The sequence below is a fragment of the Mastomys coucha genome, unplaced genomic scaffold (assembly GCF_008632895.1).
Source record: "Mastomys coucha isolate ucsf_1 unplaced genomic scaffold, UCSF_Mcou_1 pScaffold5, whole genome shotgun sequence".
NCBI lineage: Eukaryota > Metazoa > Chordata > Mammalia > Rodentia > Muridae > Mastomys > Mastomys coucha.
Genome location: NW_022196911.1, coordinates 102,341,981 through 102,359,679, shown reverse-complemented (window position 1 = coordinate 102,359,679; position 17,699 = coordinate 102,341,981). Strand labels below are relative to the sequence as shown.

The 17,699-nt window shown below is 44.0% G+C and overlaps 1 protein-coding gene across 9 annotated transcripts in view; it reads left to right on the top strand.

Moving 5' to 3' along the window:
• Positions 1 to 6,436: 6,436 nt before the first annotated feature.
• The window catches only part of Strada (STE20 related adaptor alpha), a 34,278-nt gene continuing 23,015 nt past the window's right edge, over positions 6,437 to 17,699 (top strand). Inside the window, exons 1-3 of one of the 9 annotated variants that reach the window (XM_031350616.1) lie at positions 6,437 to 6,623; positions 14,082 to 14,137; positions 17,169 to 17,226. In XM_031350616.1, the coding sequence (XP_031206476.1) occupies positions 14,126 to 14,137; positions 17,169 to 17,226 (70 nt within the window). In that variant the 5' untranslated portion in view covers positions 6,437 to 6,623; positions 14,082 to 14,125. Of the gene's footprint in view, positions 6,647 to 14,081; positions 14,162 to 17,168; positions 17,227 to 17,699 lie in introns of those variants that run through there. The other 8 variants (XM_031350614.1, XM_031350615.1, XM_031350620.1 and 5 more) reach the window with 8 other exon arrangements.

Here is a 17,699-nt window from a genome sequence, read left to right as displayed (position 1 = left end):
AGCAAAGCTGTTTACTTCACAGTGGCCAGGGAGTTGACAGCTCAAAGCCACACCCTCAGTGACCTCACTTCCTTCTTTGGTTTCCATCATCTACCCACAGTGCCACTGGCTATGTGTCTTTACTGTGGGACTTTGGTGACATTTAAGATCCAAACCATTATAGTCCTTTCCTTGGGTGAGACATGCTACTATGTGTGAATCAAGGACCAAGAGAGGAGAGTGTTGGTTACTGACACACGGGGAAGAAGCTATGCTTCCTAACCTTTTTGCCCGGATCACTAGCAAGCCAAAATTAGCCCTGAAGTCTGAACAAAGACAGGGCCAACAAAACCAATTGCTAGGACCGGAGAGGATGGCTCAGTGGGTAAAGGCGCTTGCTAAGCTTGACCTGGGTTTATCCTCAGAATGCATGCGACTCCTACAAGTGGTTGTTTGGCCTCTACATGTGGGCCATGGTGTGTGCACACGTGTACACGTGCGCATAGTAGGAGGATAAATGTGTTAAAAAATTGCTGAGCCTTTTCTTTTGGTTAAGTTGCTGAACTCTGAGTCTGTTGTTTATTCCTTTATAACGTGGGAGTAAACATTTTTCCTACCTACCTTACAGTTTATTTTAAAGTTTTCTTTATGTGTATGTGTGTTTTGCCTGTGTGTATGTCTGTGTACCGTGTGTGTACAGTGCCCAAGGAAGCCAGAAGAGTGTTGGAACTTCTGGGGCTGGAGTTACCCGTAGTTGTGAGCTGCCCTGAGGGTGCTAGGAACCTAACCCAGGACCTCTGTAAGAGCAGTCAGTGCTCTTAACTGCTGAGCCATCTCTCCAGCTCATCTCACGGATAGTTTTAAAACCAAAAGATAATGTGTGCAAAATTGTTTTATAATCTTTTTTTTTTAAACCATTTTTTTGTTGTTATTTTATTGTTATATGTAAGTACACTGTAGCTTTTTTCAGACACACCAGAAGAGGGAGTCAGATTTCATTACAGATGGTTGTGAGCCACCATGTGGTTCCTGGGATTTGAACTCAGGACCTTCAGAAGAGCAGTCAGTGCTCTTAACCACTGAGCCATCTCACCAGCCCGTTTTATAATCTTACACTCTACGAAGGCAAGGCTACTATCCAATGGTGCAATTTTACTTTATTCTCTTGCTCTCGTCGGTCTGGTGGAATGAGGTGAATGAATTCTTTTATCCTCTGATTTTATATGTCAGAGCTGACAAGGTGTTTTCTTTTTGTTTTGTTTTGTTTTTTCTTGGAGCTGGGGGTGTGGTGAAAATAGAGGAATTATAATTGTGTTTCCTTAGTACAAGGAAACCCGCACCGTGTTAAGCTTAAGATGTAGAACTTTATGTGGGACTCAGAGAAAGGAAGATACTTGGTGACAACTCATGTCAATCCTCCAGTAGGAAGTAGAGTATGTGAAAATTGTATCAGGTCTGTTGGATTTCGCGAGGAGTCAAATTCTGTACCTTCCCCACCCAGGTTCTCTCGTGCCTCACTTGTGGTAAAGGATGTTAAAGGATGTAAGAGGGGAGAGTTAGGCCATAGGTGTGGCTTCTATTACAAACTGCTGGAACAAAAGTAAAGAGAAGCCTGGCCGGGCATGTGGCTAATGGCTTTTCAAGTGTTTGATGATCGGCAAAAGATTTTATTGCAAAAGAAAGGTATCGTGGCTAGAGAAAGGCTAGGGTTTGAGAGCACTTACTGCCCTTGCAAAGGACCCACATTCAGATCTCAGCCCTAGGGGATCTGTTGCCCTCTTCTGGTCTCTGCAGGCAACTGCAGGCACATATAGGCATCTAAACATAAACTTTAAAAAAACTTGAAACAAGGGAAGACAGTATTACGGTTGTATAAGTTCACAGCTTTCTGAACCCTCCGAATTAAGAAGGAACAAAAGAAAGCTGTTATTTTCCCCAGTGTTATATTTTCCTACTGCTTGCTTTGAGGTGAGATCTCATCTATAACCTAGACTGGCCTGAAATTCATGGGAGTGCCCGTGCCCCAGTCTCAAGAGATGGAGTGATGGGTGGGTACCAGAACATCCACTTGTTTTCTTTTTTCTTTTTTTTCTGTTTTTGTTTTTGTTTTTCGAGACAGGGTTTCTCTGAGTAGCCCTGGCTCTCCTGGAATTCACTTTGTAGACCAGGCTGGCCTTGAACTCAGAAATCCACCTGCCTCTGCCTCCCAAGTGCTGGGCTTAAAGGGGTGTGCCACCACCGCCCGGCTCTACTTGTTTTCTGAGAGGACTACTTGTTAAGCATCACGTAGCTAGTTTCCAGGGCATACATAGGCTTGGCCTTTCAGGCACCTGGAGTGCACTACCATGCTCACTCACTGTCCCACCTACCTCTTGAGACAGAGTCTCATGTATTCCAGGCTGGCCTCTAGCTTCTGGTCCTCACCCTGGCCTTAAAGTATTCCTTTTCCTTGGGAATTACTAAAGAGCAAGGTGGTACTGCCTCCCCTGTCAATGCTTTTCAAACTTTTTTCCATTCTTCAAAAGTATTTCAGGCAGGGGAGGTAGCTCAGTGTTTAAGAACACTGACTGCCTGTCTTAGTCATGGTTTCTATTCCTGCACAAACATCATGACCAAGAAGCAAGTTGGGGAGGAAAGGGTTTATTTGGCTTACTTCCACATGGCTGTTCATCACCAGAGGAAGTCAGGCCTGGAACTCAAGCAGGTCAGGAAGCAGGAGCTGACGCAGAGGCCACGGAGAGATGTTTCTTACTGGCTTGCTTTTCCTGGCTTGCTCAGCCTGCTCTCTTATAGAACCCAAGACTTCCAGCCCAAGGATGGCACCACCCACAAGGGGCCCTTCCCCCTTGATCACTAATTGAGAAAATGTCCCACAGCTGGGTCTCATGGAGGCACTTCCCCAACTGAAGCTCCCTTCTCTGTGATAACTCCAGCCTGTGTCAAGTTGGCACATAAAACCAGCCAGTACACTGCCCTTCCAGAGATCTGAGTTCAATTCCTGGCAACCACATGGTGGCTCACAACCATCTGTAATAGAACCCAAATCCCTTTTCTGGTGTGTCTGAGGATGGCTACAGTGTGCTCATACACATAAAATAAATAAATATATCTTAAAAGTGTACTTTGCTCGTGTTTATTCTCACAGTATTCTCTCCCTCCTTCCATTCCTGTACGTTTTTCTGTAGCTTAGCTTTTCACTTTGCAGAGCTAGAACTAAAGCCAGTTTCCTGTGCCAAGCACGCTCTGGCTTTGTGCATCATATGTTTATAAGCACGCACACGTGAACCAAGGCCTCCTTGGAGTGAGCATGCTGCTGACACACCCCAGCCCTCCTATTTCGGTGCTTTTATCAAGACTCTTTCCTTTTGTCCTCCTACTCCTTTCTAAAATGGCTACTTGAAAGCTCACATTAGGTAGTAGAATGCAAAGTGCATAAGGACTTAAGGTGGAAAATACCTCACAGATTAAGTAATTCTAGCCAACTTGTTCTACACCGCTTAAAAACAAGCAGCCAATTTTTCAAGTCAGTTTCAGAAATCTCTGGAAATCTTTAAACATCCTAACACTGTAATAAGTTAAAAATAATCAGGAGCTTGTGCCTTCCTGGGCTCACACTCTAACCTCTGAATGTTGACCTTTTAATATAGTGTAGTATGACTCAGCAGGATTGGTGTATGAGAACCACCATTTTCCCACTGAAATAGTCACAGTAGAGTCTGGGAGAAGGGATTCTCTGAGGAGTTACTGTGGGCAGTTATCCAGTTGGTAAAATCTTTTAGCCACACTGACTTTTTTTGGGGGGGTGGGGGGTGTTTCAAGACAGGGTTTCTCTGTGTAGCCCTGGCTGTCCTGGAACTCACTCTGTAGACCAGGCTGGCCTCCAACTCAGAAATCCACCTGCCTCTGCCTCCCAAGTGCTGGGATTAAAGGCATGCACCACCACTGCCTAGCACGTCACACTGACTCTTAAATTGTAATATCCTGTTAGAAAGTGTAGTGACTGGGTCATTAGGTATTAGAATAGACCTAATGTTTACACATCCCTATTGTAATGACTGTAAGAGGTTTTAGGACTCAGGCACCTACCTGTCAAGCATGCTGTGAGGCCCTAGGTTCAATGTCTAGTACAGTCCAAAGAAGGGGAAGGGTGTCAGGAGCACTTAGGGTGGCCAGCCTCTGGTTCAGCTGGTGGACGCCCCTCAGCAATTATGACAGAAGACAAGGAGTCAGACGTGGTGCTAAAAGAGCTTTTATGTACTATATCAGGCTGTACCACACAAATTACACACCAAAATAACATAGCAATCACTAGTATTACTAGCAGAACAATTCCAAACATTCTAACATCATAAGCTAAAGGATTCTAACATCATAAGCTAAGGGATCCTAGCATCATAAGCTAAGAGATATACGACCTGTCTCTGCTTTGCAGGCTCGGGCTCCTGACATCTTCTTGGGCGTTGGTTGTGTGAGCGCCTTATCAGGAGGTGGAAGTCGAGAGTCTGGGTCAGAAGGAGGGAGGCGAGAGTCTGAGTCTGAGCGGCGTGAATTCATTCAGCAGGCCATCTCGTCTCCAGCTTGGTTGCTTCTGGCCGTGGTTTTTAAGCTCTTTGCTTATCTCTATCTATGTCTGCACATTGGGCTTCATGCAGTCCTCTGTCTTTATCTGGGATTCCACTCTGGGTTACCACCTTGCAGTAAGCTTATCCATTTCACACATTTACTTTCATTTTATTCATTTTGTCACTTAATATTTCATCTTAGCCTTCCTGGCCTTCAGGCCTTACATGCTCCTTACAAAGGGAAAGGAAAGAAAGGAGAAGGAAAAACTCAGTTTGAGGTTGCCTTGGCAATGATAGCCCAGTGCTGGGGTTTACCAAATTTAAGGCCAGTCTGGTTAGCCTAGACTAGATGTGAGACCCTGCCTCAAATCTAAGTTTAGGGCTGGAGAGATGGGTCAAGAAAAAGCACTTGCTGCTCTTGGAAAGAATCTAGCACCCACGACTGTCACTCCAGTTCCAAGGGGGTGTGACACCTTCTGACATCTGCCTGCTTCTGCACATACATTCAAGTACACATACACAAGTATATTCAAATCACGTACACACACAACATAAAAAAATAAAACCGGAACTTCACACCTTTTCAGGTATTGCTTTCCCTAATATTCTGGATTCCAAAGACCATATGAACTGGCAGAAACTGCATTTTCCTCTGCTCCCTTGCTTTTTGTAGATTCATGAGGTTTGATGCTGAAATATTTTGAGACTGAGATCGAAATTTGGGATGTTAAAGGCACTGGGCAAGGTTATAGTTGTAAAACCGTGAGTTCCTCAGGTGAAGGTGGTGTGTGCTTCCAAGTTCCTGTTTGATGTGGCCAAACTTAAAATTCTTGGAAGTTATTAGACTTGTATAAATCTGTGAGGAGACAGACCTAGAAAACACAAGTATTTATTACTTGACAGTATGTACACGGATGTATTGGGGCCCTCACCCCACAGTAACTGAAGTGACTAAAAATAACTTCAGGATGAAATGAAGTGCTCATTTTATTAGTCCTATACGCTTTGGCCTCTGCTAGCTGTCTTCTTTCATAAAGGCAGACTCATCACAGGTTTCTACTAATAGACACACCACCAAGCCTTTAATCCCAGCAGAGGCAGAGGGAAGCTGATCTGAGTTCAAGGCCAGTCCCGGCCACGTGCGACCACTATCTCAAAAATACCTCCCTACCAAAAAAAAAAAAGTTATGAAGGGCTCAGGAACAAAAAAAGATAGCTCTTGTTTAGTTGAGCTATTTTCTGTGCTTTACGGAGAAGCATCTTTGGGCACAAAGGGTAAGTTTCCTCTGTTGTTCTAATGCCTGAGAGAGACCCAAGAAACGTTTTTTCCATTGAAGTCCTGCCAGGTGAAATGATCTGGGAGCGGCAGTGTGGGGTGAGGGGTGGGAATACCCCTGGTAGCCAAGGCAACAGCTATAGTCAGCCCTTGTCCCTTTTCTTTCTGCTGGGGTAGAAGGGGTACAGAGGCTAGAGCCCTTTTGGACCGCAACAATGACAAGCTGGTAGGTAGGTCTTTCGCTTCCACATACTTGGGGAAACCCGCCTTCGTCCTAGATAAGGAACGACCTCAGCAAAGGGGAAAAAACTAGTTCCTAACTCTCTCCCTGACACAAAGAATGCGAGTCTATCATGTCCGGTAGCATGGGAAGCAGGCAGAGGCTCCCTCTGGGGGAAAAGCGGAGCTTCCTCTAGTAGGATGGGTGAGGCGAGGCGGGGCGAAGCAGAGTCCTTCACGGGCCAGGGGGTGAGGCGGAGCATCTTCCGAGAGCCTTGCGAGGCAGGACTTCCTCTGCAGGAGGCGAGAGGCGGAGCTTCCTTCTTGGGTGGGGCAAAGGAAGGCTTCCTCCGTAGGGAGGGGCGGGACTTCCTCCGCGGGGCGGGGCTAGGGGAGCGTCTTCCGTGAGGGGGCGGGGCTTCCTTACGGAGGGGCGAGGCTCGGCCATGTCTCCCTGGATCCCTCCACTGCGCATGGCACGTTGCGTACCTCCCTCCCAGCAACCGGCCTGGCGGCAGCGCGGCTACAAAACTGAGGAGGCGGAGCCGAGACGGAGTCGGTACACTGCGCTCTGACTGCTAGACCAGGTACCGGGTAGCCGGGCCGCCTGGTGCGTTCCCAGGGCCAGTCCCTCTCGCCCGACTTCGAGTCCATCTCCTCGGGTGGGCCTCAAGCGGCCATCCGGGCTAACCCTCACCCTCGCCCTCCTCTGGCCCTCATTTAACCTGGGTTCTGGTTCCCGCATTGAGGTTACAGCCTGAGAGCAAAATTAGGCTTGGGCCTTGCCGGGGAGATGCTGAGCAGAGTTGCCAGACCGGAGAGGCTAGCTCCCGCATGGCCTCCCCACCTTTTCCGGGGTTTCCAAATGGGGTTGAGCTCTCCTATGGAAGCAAGATCAGGGCTGTCCCCTGCTTTGGTCAAAACGAAGAGCTTCTAATTGTCTTAAGTATCCCCAGCAGTTTTGGAGACTGAGTATGGAGGCTGAGAGTGAGCACGACAGAAGGGGAGTGGCTAAGTAAAATTTTTCGTAATTTTAGGAAATAGATAACTTCTCAGCTCAATCTTCTGCTAAGACCCTAAGATACTTCAACTTGACCCCTTTCTCCGAGACTGTCGGACTCTGCCTTATTGGAATACCCGTTGAGGTAGAGCCGTGTTGCGGTGTTTGGATGGGTCTTCATGAGCTAGTTGATCCTTATCCAGAGATACCCAACATCTGAGACTGACTCAGATCCTTGAGAGGTGATGAACCAAATTTGAGACTGTGGGCATGGCTCAGTGCCTGAGTGCTTGATTATCATTCGTGAAGACTTTCCATTCCGAACACTACCAAAAAGAAAATTGCTAACTTGTTTCTGCCTTAGTGTGGGAACTTAATAGTTTAGGCATTAGTTATAGTACTGAACTGGTCAACTCTCTTCACCCTTTAATTAGGTTTCTTAGAAGAAGTTTGGCTGTGTTTATAGTTGTGACCTCAGACATGAAGTTTGGAAGACCAGTGATAAAAATAGAAAAAAAAAAATCACTCAGAACAAGTGAATTCTCCTATCGGTACCTGTTATAGTGGGAGGGAGAATGAGGCAATTAATAGTGTGGTTTGGTGGCTGGAGAGGTGGCTCTGTGGATAGGAAGATGTGCTGCAGTCTCCAGCACTCATGTAAAAAGCCATGTGTGGCCATGAGCCTGTGACAAGAGAAACACCAGAGCTTGCTGGCTGCCAGCCTGTGTCCAGGCAGGGTGGTAGAGAAGAATACCCAATGTCCTTTAGCCTCACCAAGTATATAAACAGGTACATGCATACATACATAATACATACATACACACAAACACGTATGTATACACACATAAATACATACATATACACATTGCTAAGTGTAAGAGTTAATGTGGGATCCTGGCACGATGGTGCACGCCTTTAATACCAGCACTTGGGAGGCAGAGGCAGGTGGATCTCTGAGTTCGAGGCCAGCCTGGTCTACAGAGTGACTTCCAGGACAGCCAGGGCTACACAGAGAAAGCCTGTCTTGGGGGTAAAAAGCAGAGGTGAGGAGTGTAGGTGGTTGTGGGAGCTGCTATAGCAGAGGGTGCCTCAGGGGATTACTGAGTTTCAGCTTTAGACAGGGGACAAAAAGGGAGGTGGAGTCTTTAGACTCTCTTTTCTTTTTCCAAAGAGACTGTAGCGAAATGTGATGTTGAACTCCTGATCCTCCTGTCTCTTTCTACTGAGTGCTGAGATTCCACACATGAGCTACCATTCTCAGCTTTGGATTTCTATCACTTACAGCCTTAGCTTTTGACTTTTAAATCCACCAAGCCATCTTCTTGTTTGTTTGTTTTTGTTTTTGTTTGTTTTTTTGTTGATCGAGACAGGGTTTCTCTGTGTAGCCTTGGCCGTCCTGGAACTCACTCTGTAGACCAGGCTGGCCTTGAACTCAGAAATCTGCCTGCCTCTGCCTTCCAAGGACTGAGATTAAAGGCATGCGCCACCACTGTCCGGCCCACCAAGCTATCTTTTAAGTCTTTTTAAACATCAATCCTACTTTTCTCACAAATTGCTATCCATGCTTCTTGGAAGATAGAATCCTCAACATTAGTTGAACTCTCAATATTAGTTAAACCTGAACTTGGCAGAGATCAATAGAGGAAGACATTTGATGTGCACCCCTCCTGCATACCCTCAGAATACACTCTTTTAGTTTTTTAAGACAGGGTTTCTCTGTGTAGCCCTGGCTGTCCTGGAACTCACTCTGAAGACCAGGCTGGCCTCAAACTAAGAAATCCACCTGCTTCTGCCTCCCAAGTGCTGGGATTAAAGGCGTGTGCCACCACTGCCAGGCTCAGAATACACTCTTATGCATACACTAAATGGATAAATATTTTAATTTATTCTTCCACTAAAGCCACTTGTGCCTCCAAGCTTTCCCATTCTGGCATTGGCTCAGTGGCATATTAATCATTTTCCGAACACTCAAGAACACAAACACATCAGCTGTAGAATGGGTTCCCAGATGAGGTGTTAAGTCTGTAGTTTTCTGTCAGGGACTACACAACCACATATCTAAGGAGAGTTTGTAAAAGATAGTCCCCAGCTGTGCTTGGTGGTGCAGGCCTGTAATCCTAGCAATTAGGAGCATGGAAGCAGAAGAATCAAGTTCAAGATCACCATCAGCTACAAAGTGGCTTTGTGTGTAGGAGACTAGGAGACCCTGTCTTAAAGCAAATTGTTCAAAGGACAGAGAATGGACTAGATAGCTTGGGATGGTGCTATGACAGCTTCATAGTTCATTTCTTAGCCATTTATCTGTCTCCTGGAGTTCCCACTGCTGCAGACTCCAGGAAAGTGGTTTTCTAACCAGCCTGCTTTTCTCTGGGCTATTTTTACCCCTCCCTTTCTTCATTCCTTCATAGATTGACGTTTCTTGGACCGTTCTTCCAAACAAGATTTCTCAAATGTTAGTTAATACCATGGTCCACATGACAACGGCATTGTCGTTTCCAGGGAGTGAGTTAGAATTTCCCAGCCCACTTCAGACCTTCTGAACTGCAGCCTGCATTTTCACAAGATCTGTAAGTGGTTTGTGGGCACAAGATGTAAGACACACTGCTCTGCTAAGACTGCCATTATGTGTCATCTTTCTGTTCAAAGCCTCCAGTGCTTTTTCACTCCCTGCTAGTACAGCCATGTGCTAACATGCATGGTCCTCAGCACACTTAGAGAATGTTCATAGGGCTAATGTTTCACAGTCGGGCAATTATTTAGTGTTAACTAAGTGGCTTCTGTATGACATGCGTTGTTGTAGAAGTTGGTGATATACCTTTGCACAAGACAGATACTAGATAATAGTTATGCTCTTTGGCTTGGGATTTCCGGTTTTTTGGGGGGGGGGCTTGAGACGGGTTTCTCTGTGCAGCCCTGGCTGTCCTGGAACTCACTCTGTAGACCAGGCTGGCCTTGAACTCAGAAATCCACCTGCCTCTGCTTCCCAAGTGCTGGGATTAAAGGCATGTGGCACCACTTCCCGCTGATTTCTGTTTTCTTTCCTTCTTTCTTTCTTTTTTATTAGATATTTTCTTTATTTACTTTTACAAAGATTTCTATTTTCTTTAAGTCACCTTTGATATTCCAGGCCTACTACCACTCAGCCGGGCTTTTGCTGAATTCTGTAAGCTGCTCGCTCCTTGTTCCCCTGCTCTGGTTTTTGGTGGGCATCCCACTTCCATAACCAGCTAAGGTCACACTTCCTATGTCCTGGAATATACCATATATCTTCACACCTTTTGTGTGTGCCAGGTACCAGGGCCCTGTTAAAAGGATGTACATACTTGAGGACAGTGAAGGCTGCCTGGTTCTCTTTCAAGGCCTGGGGTTTTAAGACAATTTTGAAGTGCCAGACCCTTTTCCAGATTTCATGTGTAAACCTTGACATCATAGCTACTCTTTCAAGAAGAGAAAAACTAAAAATAATATTTTCTATACTGGGGATTAAATTTAGGGCCTCGGGCATGCTGGGCAAATGCCACACAGCTCAGTTATTCCTAATCTATATTTGCAATGTAAATATGGGCTACCCTAAAGTAGAGTTTCAGTTTGTGCAACATGTATAAGATTTAGTCACACTAGCTAAAACTGAGGCCTCATTCTGAAGACTTTGATCCTCTCAGGTACTAGAAGAATTTTAAAAATAAGAAACTGTTGCTTGTAAATAAAGAAGCTGTGTGTAGGATGGGGTATACTCGGTGGTAGAGTGCTTGTTTAGTTCTCTGTAAGGCCCTCTGCTGGATTTTTAGCCCAAGTCAGTACATTGTAAGGCTACTTCGGTACCCGTCAACTATGAATATTGCTTTGCCAATGTATTGTGGTGGTAAATGTTGTTGATTAAAGTGGATTCATGTTTTGAATGACATATCCATCTGCTTTATCCTTCCACTGTAGTTTTGTATGGTAAGGACATTTGAAGCAGCCTAGTGATCCTAATGTCACACAAAGTAGAAATTGTTAAAGTATCTTTTTTTTTTTTTGTCCGATGTAATTGCTGTCTCCAAGGTTTACTGCCCCCCCTCTGCTAATCTAGGCCTAGGCCTAGCCCTGGAAGCTTCTAGTCTCCATGCAATCTAATCTAGGTCTAGACTGTTTTCAGCCTCTGAGACTTAGTGCTGAATAAGCCCACCCTTTCTAGCTCTTTCTGAACTCTACCTGGCTGGTTAGCCCAGCTGTTCTGGCTTAAAATGCCTGTCCATGCTGACTGACTCAAACTGGCTTTTTTCAGCTTCTGACTGAAATCCTCTGCTTGGCCTCTTACTAACTTTGGTGATATGTTCTAATCTTTTGGCTCCTTGTCATTCTCTAGCTCGTTCTGTCTTCACCTGTGTCTAGCTTGTTCTTTATCTGCAACCTGTCTCATAATTCTCAGAGCGAGGCGTATCTTATTCTGTCAGATCTTTCTCTGATTTGTCACTTTGTCTGCCACTCAATTGGACATCACTTTCTCTGTTTCTTTCTTTCTTTCTTTCTTTCTTGGTTTTTTGTTTGTTTGTTTGTTTTTTGTTTTTTTCAAGACAGGGTTTGTCTGTGTAGCCCTGGCTGTCCTGGAACTCACTCTGTAGACCAGGCTGGCCTCGAACTCAGAAATCCACCTGCCTCTGCCTCCCAAGTGCTGGGATCAAAGGCATGCACCACCACCACCCGGCTCACTCTTTCTTCCTTCCTTCCTTCCTTCCTCCTTCCCTTCCTTCCTTCCTTCCTTCCTTTCTTCCTTTCTTCCTTTCTTTCTTTCTTCCTTTCTTTTTGTTTTTTTTGAGACAAGGTTTCTCTATATAGCTCTGGCTGCCCTGGAACTCACTCTGTAGACCAGGCTGGCCTTGAACTCAGAAATCCTCCTGCCTCTGCCTCCCAAGTGCTGGGATTAAAAGTGTACGCCACCACTGCCCAGCTAGTCATCACTTTCAAACATGGGTGTTTCCTTTTACAAACTAATTTTACTTTCATTGTTTGGATTTAAAGGTGTGTGCTAAGGGCCTGTCTCTACTACACAAGGCCATAGTAGCCATGTTGCTGGATTAAAATTCCTCTACAAGAAATAGAAAAGGAAGCAGGGCAGTGATGGCGCACGCCTTTAATCCCAGCACTTGGGAGGCAGAGGCAGGAGGATTTCTGAGTTCAAGGCCAGCCTGGTCTACAGAGTGAGTTCCAGGATAGACAGGGCTACACAGAGAAACCCTGTCTTGGAAAAAAAAAAAGAAAAAAGAAAGAAAGAAAGAGAGAAAGAAAGGAAGAGAAAAGGAAGGCTGGAGAGATGGCTCAGCAGTTAAGAGCACTGACTATTCTTTCAGAGGTCCTGAGTTCAATTCCCAGCAACCATATGGCAGCTCACAATCTGTAATGGGATCTGTTGCTCTCTTCTGGTGTGTCTGAAGAGAGCAATGGTGTACTCATATACATAAAATAAGTAAATAAATCTTAAAAAAAAAAAAGAAATAGAAAAGGAAAGTCCCTCAATATTCAGATCAGTGTGTGCGTTTAGATTGTTCTTGTTTTTGTTTTTCCCTTGACTCAGGATCTCTCCGGCCAAACTGGCCCCGAATTCTTGTTTCTCCTGCCCCTGTCACCCTAGTTCTAAGATTACAGGTCTTTGCCATGACACCCAGTCTGCTATGCAGTATTTAGGTATAAATTTTTGTTTTTGTTTTGTTTTGTCCTATTTATTTGTTTATTTTTTGACACAGGTCATGTAGCAAAGACTAGTTTCAGAGTCACATATAGGCAAATATGACTATCCTGATCCTCCTGCAGGGATTACAGTATGCAACTCCACACCCAGCTAAAGAATGTTTTTTTCTTTTGTAGAATCTTTAGAATCTTTTCAGTACACAATTATGTTATCAGTAAGTAGTTTTATACTTTCAGACAGGTGCAGCTGGCATGCCTGTAATCCTAGCTCTTAGAGTGTGAGTCAAGAGGATTGTTTGAAGCCAGCCTATATAAAGGACTTTGTCTCAAAAATAGCAGTGCTGGTGGCTTGCAGGTAGAGTGCCTACCTAGCATGCCCAAGGCCCCTCAGGAAAGGGAGCAGAGGCATTCAGTTACTGAACATTTTAATTCAAACTAAAAATTGCACCTGTATTTAAAATATTCAAATTTCACTAGAACAAATCAGAAATTATAAGAAGGGTGTGGTGTCACAATCTCAGCATTTAGATAGGCAGATATAGGAGGGTCACAAGTTCAGGGTCATCCTCTGCTGTAGTGAGTAATCACTCTGGGTATCTGAAACCTGGTCTCAAGAAAGAAAGGGGTGAAAAGCCAGAGTTTCCTGCTTCAGACACCGTGTGGCTGTAGCTTCTGCTGCCTTCTTGTATGGTGGTCCTTGGATCCCCTGCTGTGTGTTTAAAAGAAGCTCACTTTGAGTCTGTTACCTGTGGCGTTTACACTTGCCTCTCCAAGTGGAAGAAGTTTCCTGCCATCCCTCCACCGCACCCCACTTCTTCCCCACCTTGTCCTGCATTCTCTCAGCAGCCCTGCTGACTGTGGAGCCCACACTGGCCTGCAGTTCTCCAGCCTTCTGCCTTAGCCTTTGAGTTCTCAGTATACAGGAATGTACTAACACGCCTGACTCCATACTTTTTACAGAAATGGTAGCTTTACAATGTACTTGGACAAATATATCCAAGTGTGTTGTCATCAACACTCCTCTAAACAAACACTCAGAAGTTAGCAAGTAGTATGTCTGGTAGTGAGCCTTGTGTGGTAGACCAGTACTCTTTGTTCAACAGAAGCTTTGTCTAGGCTGGGGATGCTACTCAGCAGAGTTCCTAGCCAGCATCCAAGAAAATACCCAGCTCACCCAAACCCCACATAACCCAGGTGTGGGGCACACCTCTAGTCCCAGCACTCCACACCCAGTGTGAGACTTTCCGGAGCACAAGGTCATTCTCTACTTTGTAGTGAGTTTGAGGCAGCCTCTACCTACAGGAGACTGATTCAGGAGGAAAAATAGTTCTATAAAAAGCAATTTAACCAACTCTTTCTGTTTCTGTTTACCTTTTAGGTTTAAGTTTTTGAAGTTGAAGTAGGTCTACACAGTAGGAACCCATGTCTTTTCTTGTAAGTAAACCAGAGCGAATTAGGGTGAGTGTTCCCAGTCTTCTGGCTTTCTATTTGTCTTTTCTGAAAAGTATTTGGGTTGATATTACAGTGGGTTGTTTTGTCTTATGAGACAGAATTATCTGGTGGAAAGAGAAACAGGAAGGTGGCTTAGTTTATGAATCAGTTGGTCACATGTTAAATGGGTTGGGTTCTGTGTGGTTGCAGAGTTGGTAAAGATCTCTGCTTCTATTTCTCAGGAATTTATGTTTTTAAAATCAGTGTCAGACTGTAGTTACTGGAACACATTTCTAAATAGAATCATGAAGAGTCTTTAAAATTAATTTGAGAATATATTATACCTTAATTTTTATCAGGACTAGTGAGCTGGCCCAGCAGGTCCAGGTGCTTGGTGCTGAGCCTGACAACTAGGGTTCAGTCCCTAGGACCTACAGAGTGGAAGGGGAGACCTGGCTCCTATGTCCTCTGACCCCACATATACACTTATGCACACGCACGTGCGTGTACAGACACACACACACACACAAACCTTATACTCACCTCACAGGGGTGATGCCATGAAGCTGGTTCCCAGACAAAGACTTAGCACTCAGATGTGCTGACCCCTGCCATTTCCCCAAATTCAGAAAACTCAACTGTATATTTTGTAGTTGTAGGAACTTGGCTTCCACTCTCTCCTGTAAAAATTTTAGGAAAAAGAAAATTATTTGATTGACCTTAAGGACAAATATTGGGTTTCTTTATAAGCGCCAATGACTTCAGTACATAAGGGTCACTAGCTGGCTCAGCAGGTATAGAGGCTTGCTGTCAAAACTGGAGACCTGAATTCTGTCCCTGGGGACCACTATAGTGAAAGGAGAGAAATGAATCCCACATGTTGTCCTCTGATCTCCACATGTGCATCCCTTCCCCAATAAAACAAATAATTAAAATTTTCTTAAAGTATGTTATCTCTTTCATAAAGTACTTAATTTTAAAATGCAATCATGATTATTTAAAGATTTTAATTATATTTAATAAAGATTTATTATATTAATTACTTAATATTTATGGATTCTTAAAATTGTATTTAAAGATTTCTTATTTATGAGAGATGAATTTACCACTCAAATATTAAAGCAGAATTTATCCTTTGTAGTATAGTGCATAGAAAATTTTACATTAGGGCTGGTGAGATGGCTCAGTGGGGAAGAGCACCGACTGCTCTTCGGAAGGTCATGAGTTCAAATCCCAGCAACCACATGATGGCTCACAACCACCCGTAATGAGGTCTGACACCCTCTTCTGGTGCGTCTGAAGACAGCTACAGTGTACTTGTAATAAATAAATAAATAAATAAATCTTAAAAAAAAAAAAAGAAAATTTTACATTAAATTTTATTTTTTTTAAGTTTTTGCTTGTTTGTTCATTTTAGTGGATGTAAAGTGGTATGCTAGGATTGTTGAAAATTTCTTTTATTTTTTTAAAGATCTTTTTTTTTTTTAATTTTTTAAAGATTTATTTATTGTTATATGTAAGTACACTGTAGCTGTCTTCAGACACACCAGAAGAGGACATCAGATCTCATTACGGATGGTTGTGAGCCACCTTGTGGTTGCTGGGATTTAAACTCAGGACTTTCGGAAGAGCAGTCAGTGCTCTTAACCGCTGAGCCATCTCACCAGCCCTAAATTTGATTTTTTTAATTCAGAAAAAATTGTTATGGAAAAGGACAAAGGGACTTTATGTTATATGTATTATATAGCTTATTTTATATTTTACATATGATATAGCTTATTATATGTCTTATTTTAGAATGTTCTTTAGTCTTCCCTTTCTTGTGTATACACGTATAAGAACAGTTACACTGCAAAGAATACGCTTCAGTGTTAATTAAGAGGAAAAGGTAACTCACTCCTTAGCCTGAACTCACTCAGTGGAAAAATGCCTCCTTGCCAAACTCTAACACCAGTCACGAAGTAAAACAAAACCTGGACTCCATTGCTTTTAAATAGGAGCCACATTCCTATGTTAACCTGTCCTGATTAAGGTGAAACCGGACCCCTGATTAGTATAATGGAAACCTAACACTTGTCTGAAATGGGCCAGCGAGGTGCACAATGATTGTGCTAGCTTAGTCCTGTGAACTTGATAGAAGTCAAGTCTCAGGTTAGAAACCCTTGTAAATGTGCAGCCCACCAGCCTCTGTGCCCACACGGAGTGACAGAGAGGATGGGCATGCCCTCGGTGAGAGGATGACCCGCAGATCTCACACAGGAAATCAGCAGCGGTTCTGTGAGAAAAGAGGAGAACCGGAGTTGGGAAGGGGCAAGGGGAGGGTGCTGGGCTGTAAAGATGCTCAAGGTACATGGTCTACATGTGTGAAAATGTCAGGAGGAGACTTAGCCTCCGACAATGAATAGATGCTATTTAAAAACAAACAAACAAAAAAACCCAGAACAGAACAGAATTTGGGAAACTCAAGAAGGAAGATTGAGGGGTTTGAGGCCAGGCTAGGCTACAGAGTGAGACCCTGTCTCAAAAAGGTAAAAACCAAACAGAAGAAGAAAGCTTTGTCAATTAAAAAGAAAAGTATGGGATGTGCTAGGTCTCATTTTATAAACTAGCAGAGGCTCATGAAGAATTCTTTTATTCATGTTTTCTATATGTTGGATTCTAGTAATACTTTTTCAAATGGGCATTGATGATCCAGAACTTGTAATATGTTTATCTATGGAATAAACAGGATGGAGCCAAAGATATTTTCTGTCTAGGAGAGAAAACAATATTCATTAATAGGGGCGGTTCCATGTATTTCCCCTCAATCACATTTATAAACCAATTGCCATTTTGTATAAGGTTAGAGTAGAGAAAGGAATGACTCTATTGTTTGTAGCAATTTCAGGATCCTTACTTGTCCATGGAAACAGTCCTGTTGTACTGCTTGGTTTTATGATTTGTGGGGGAGTTGTCTTGTTGTCTCTATAGGCTGATAGCTACTTTGATGTGGCTTAGAAGACATACTAATTCTCTTTGGGGTTTTCCTCTTTAGCGGTGGGTCTCGGAAAAGTTCATTGTTGAGGGCTTAAGAGATTTGGAACTGTTTGGAGGTAAGTACGGTATGGCACTTAGCCATCATTTCAGGATAACTGCCATTATGTTCCTGCTGACAGCATCAGTTTGACGAGCCATTGTAAACTATGTGCTTAGATTCATGAGGCTTCCTCTTTAATCCCCTGTTTCCCAGAAATCTGCAAATGAATCAGGCAGCTGTCCTTGGCCTGTCTTGATTGTTAGAAAGCAGGTGCAATGGTTAAAGGCCTGTGCCCTTCCTATAAGTATTGTCCAGCTGAAACACATACTATTAAGTTAAAAATTTCAAAGTTCCTAAGGCAGGCCTGATGGTCAAAACCTGTAATTCTGGATACTTTGGAGGCTGAAACAGCAGCATTCCAAGTTCAGGGCCAGCTCTAGCAACTTAGTGAGACCCTGTGTCAAACTGGAAAGTAAAAGGCCGGGAACGCAGGTCAGTGTGTAAAGTTTTAGCAGGGTCCGGGCTCTAGTCCTCTCTCTCTCTCTCTCT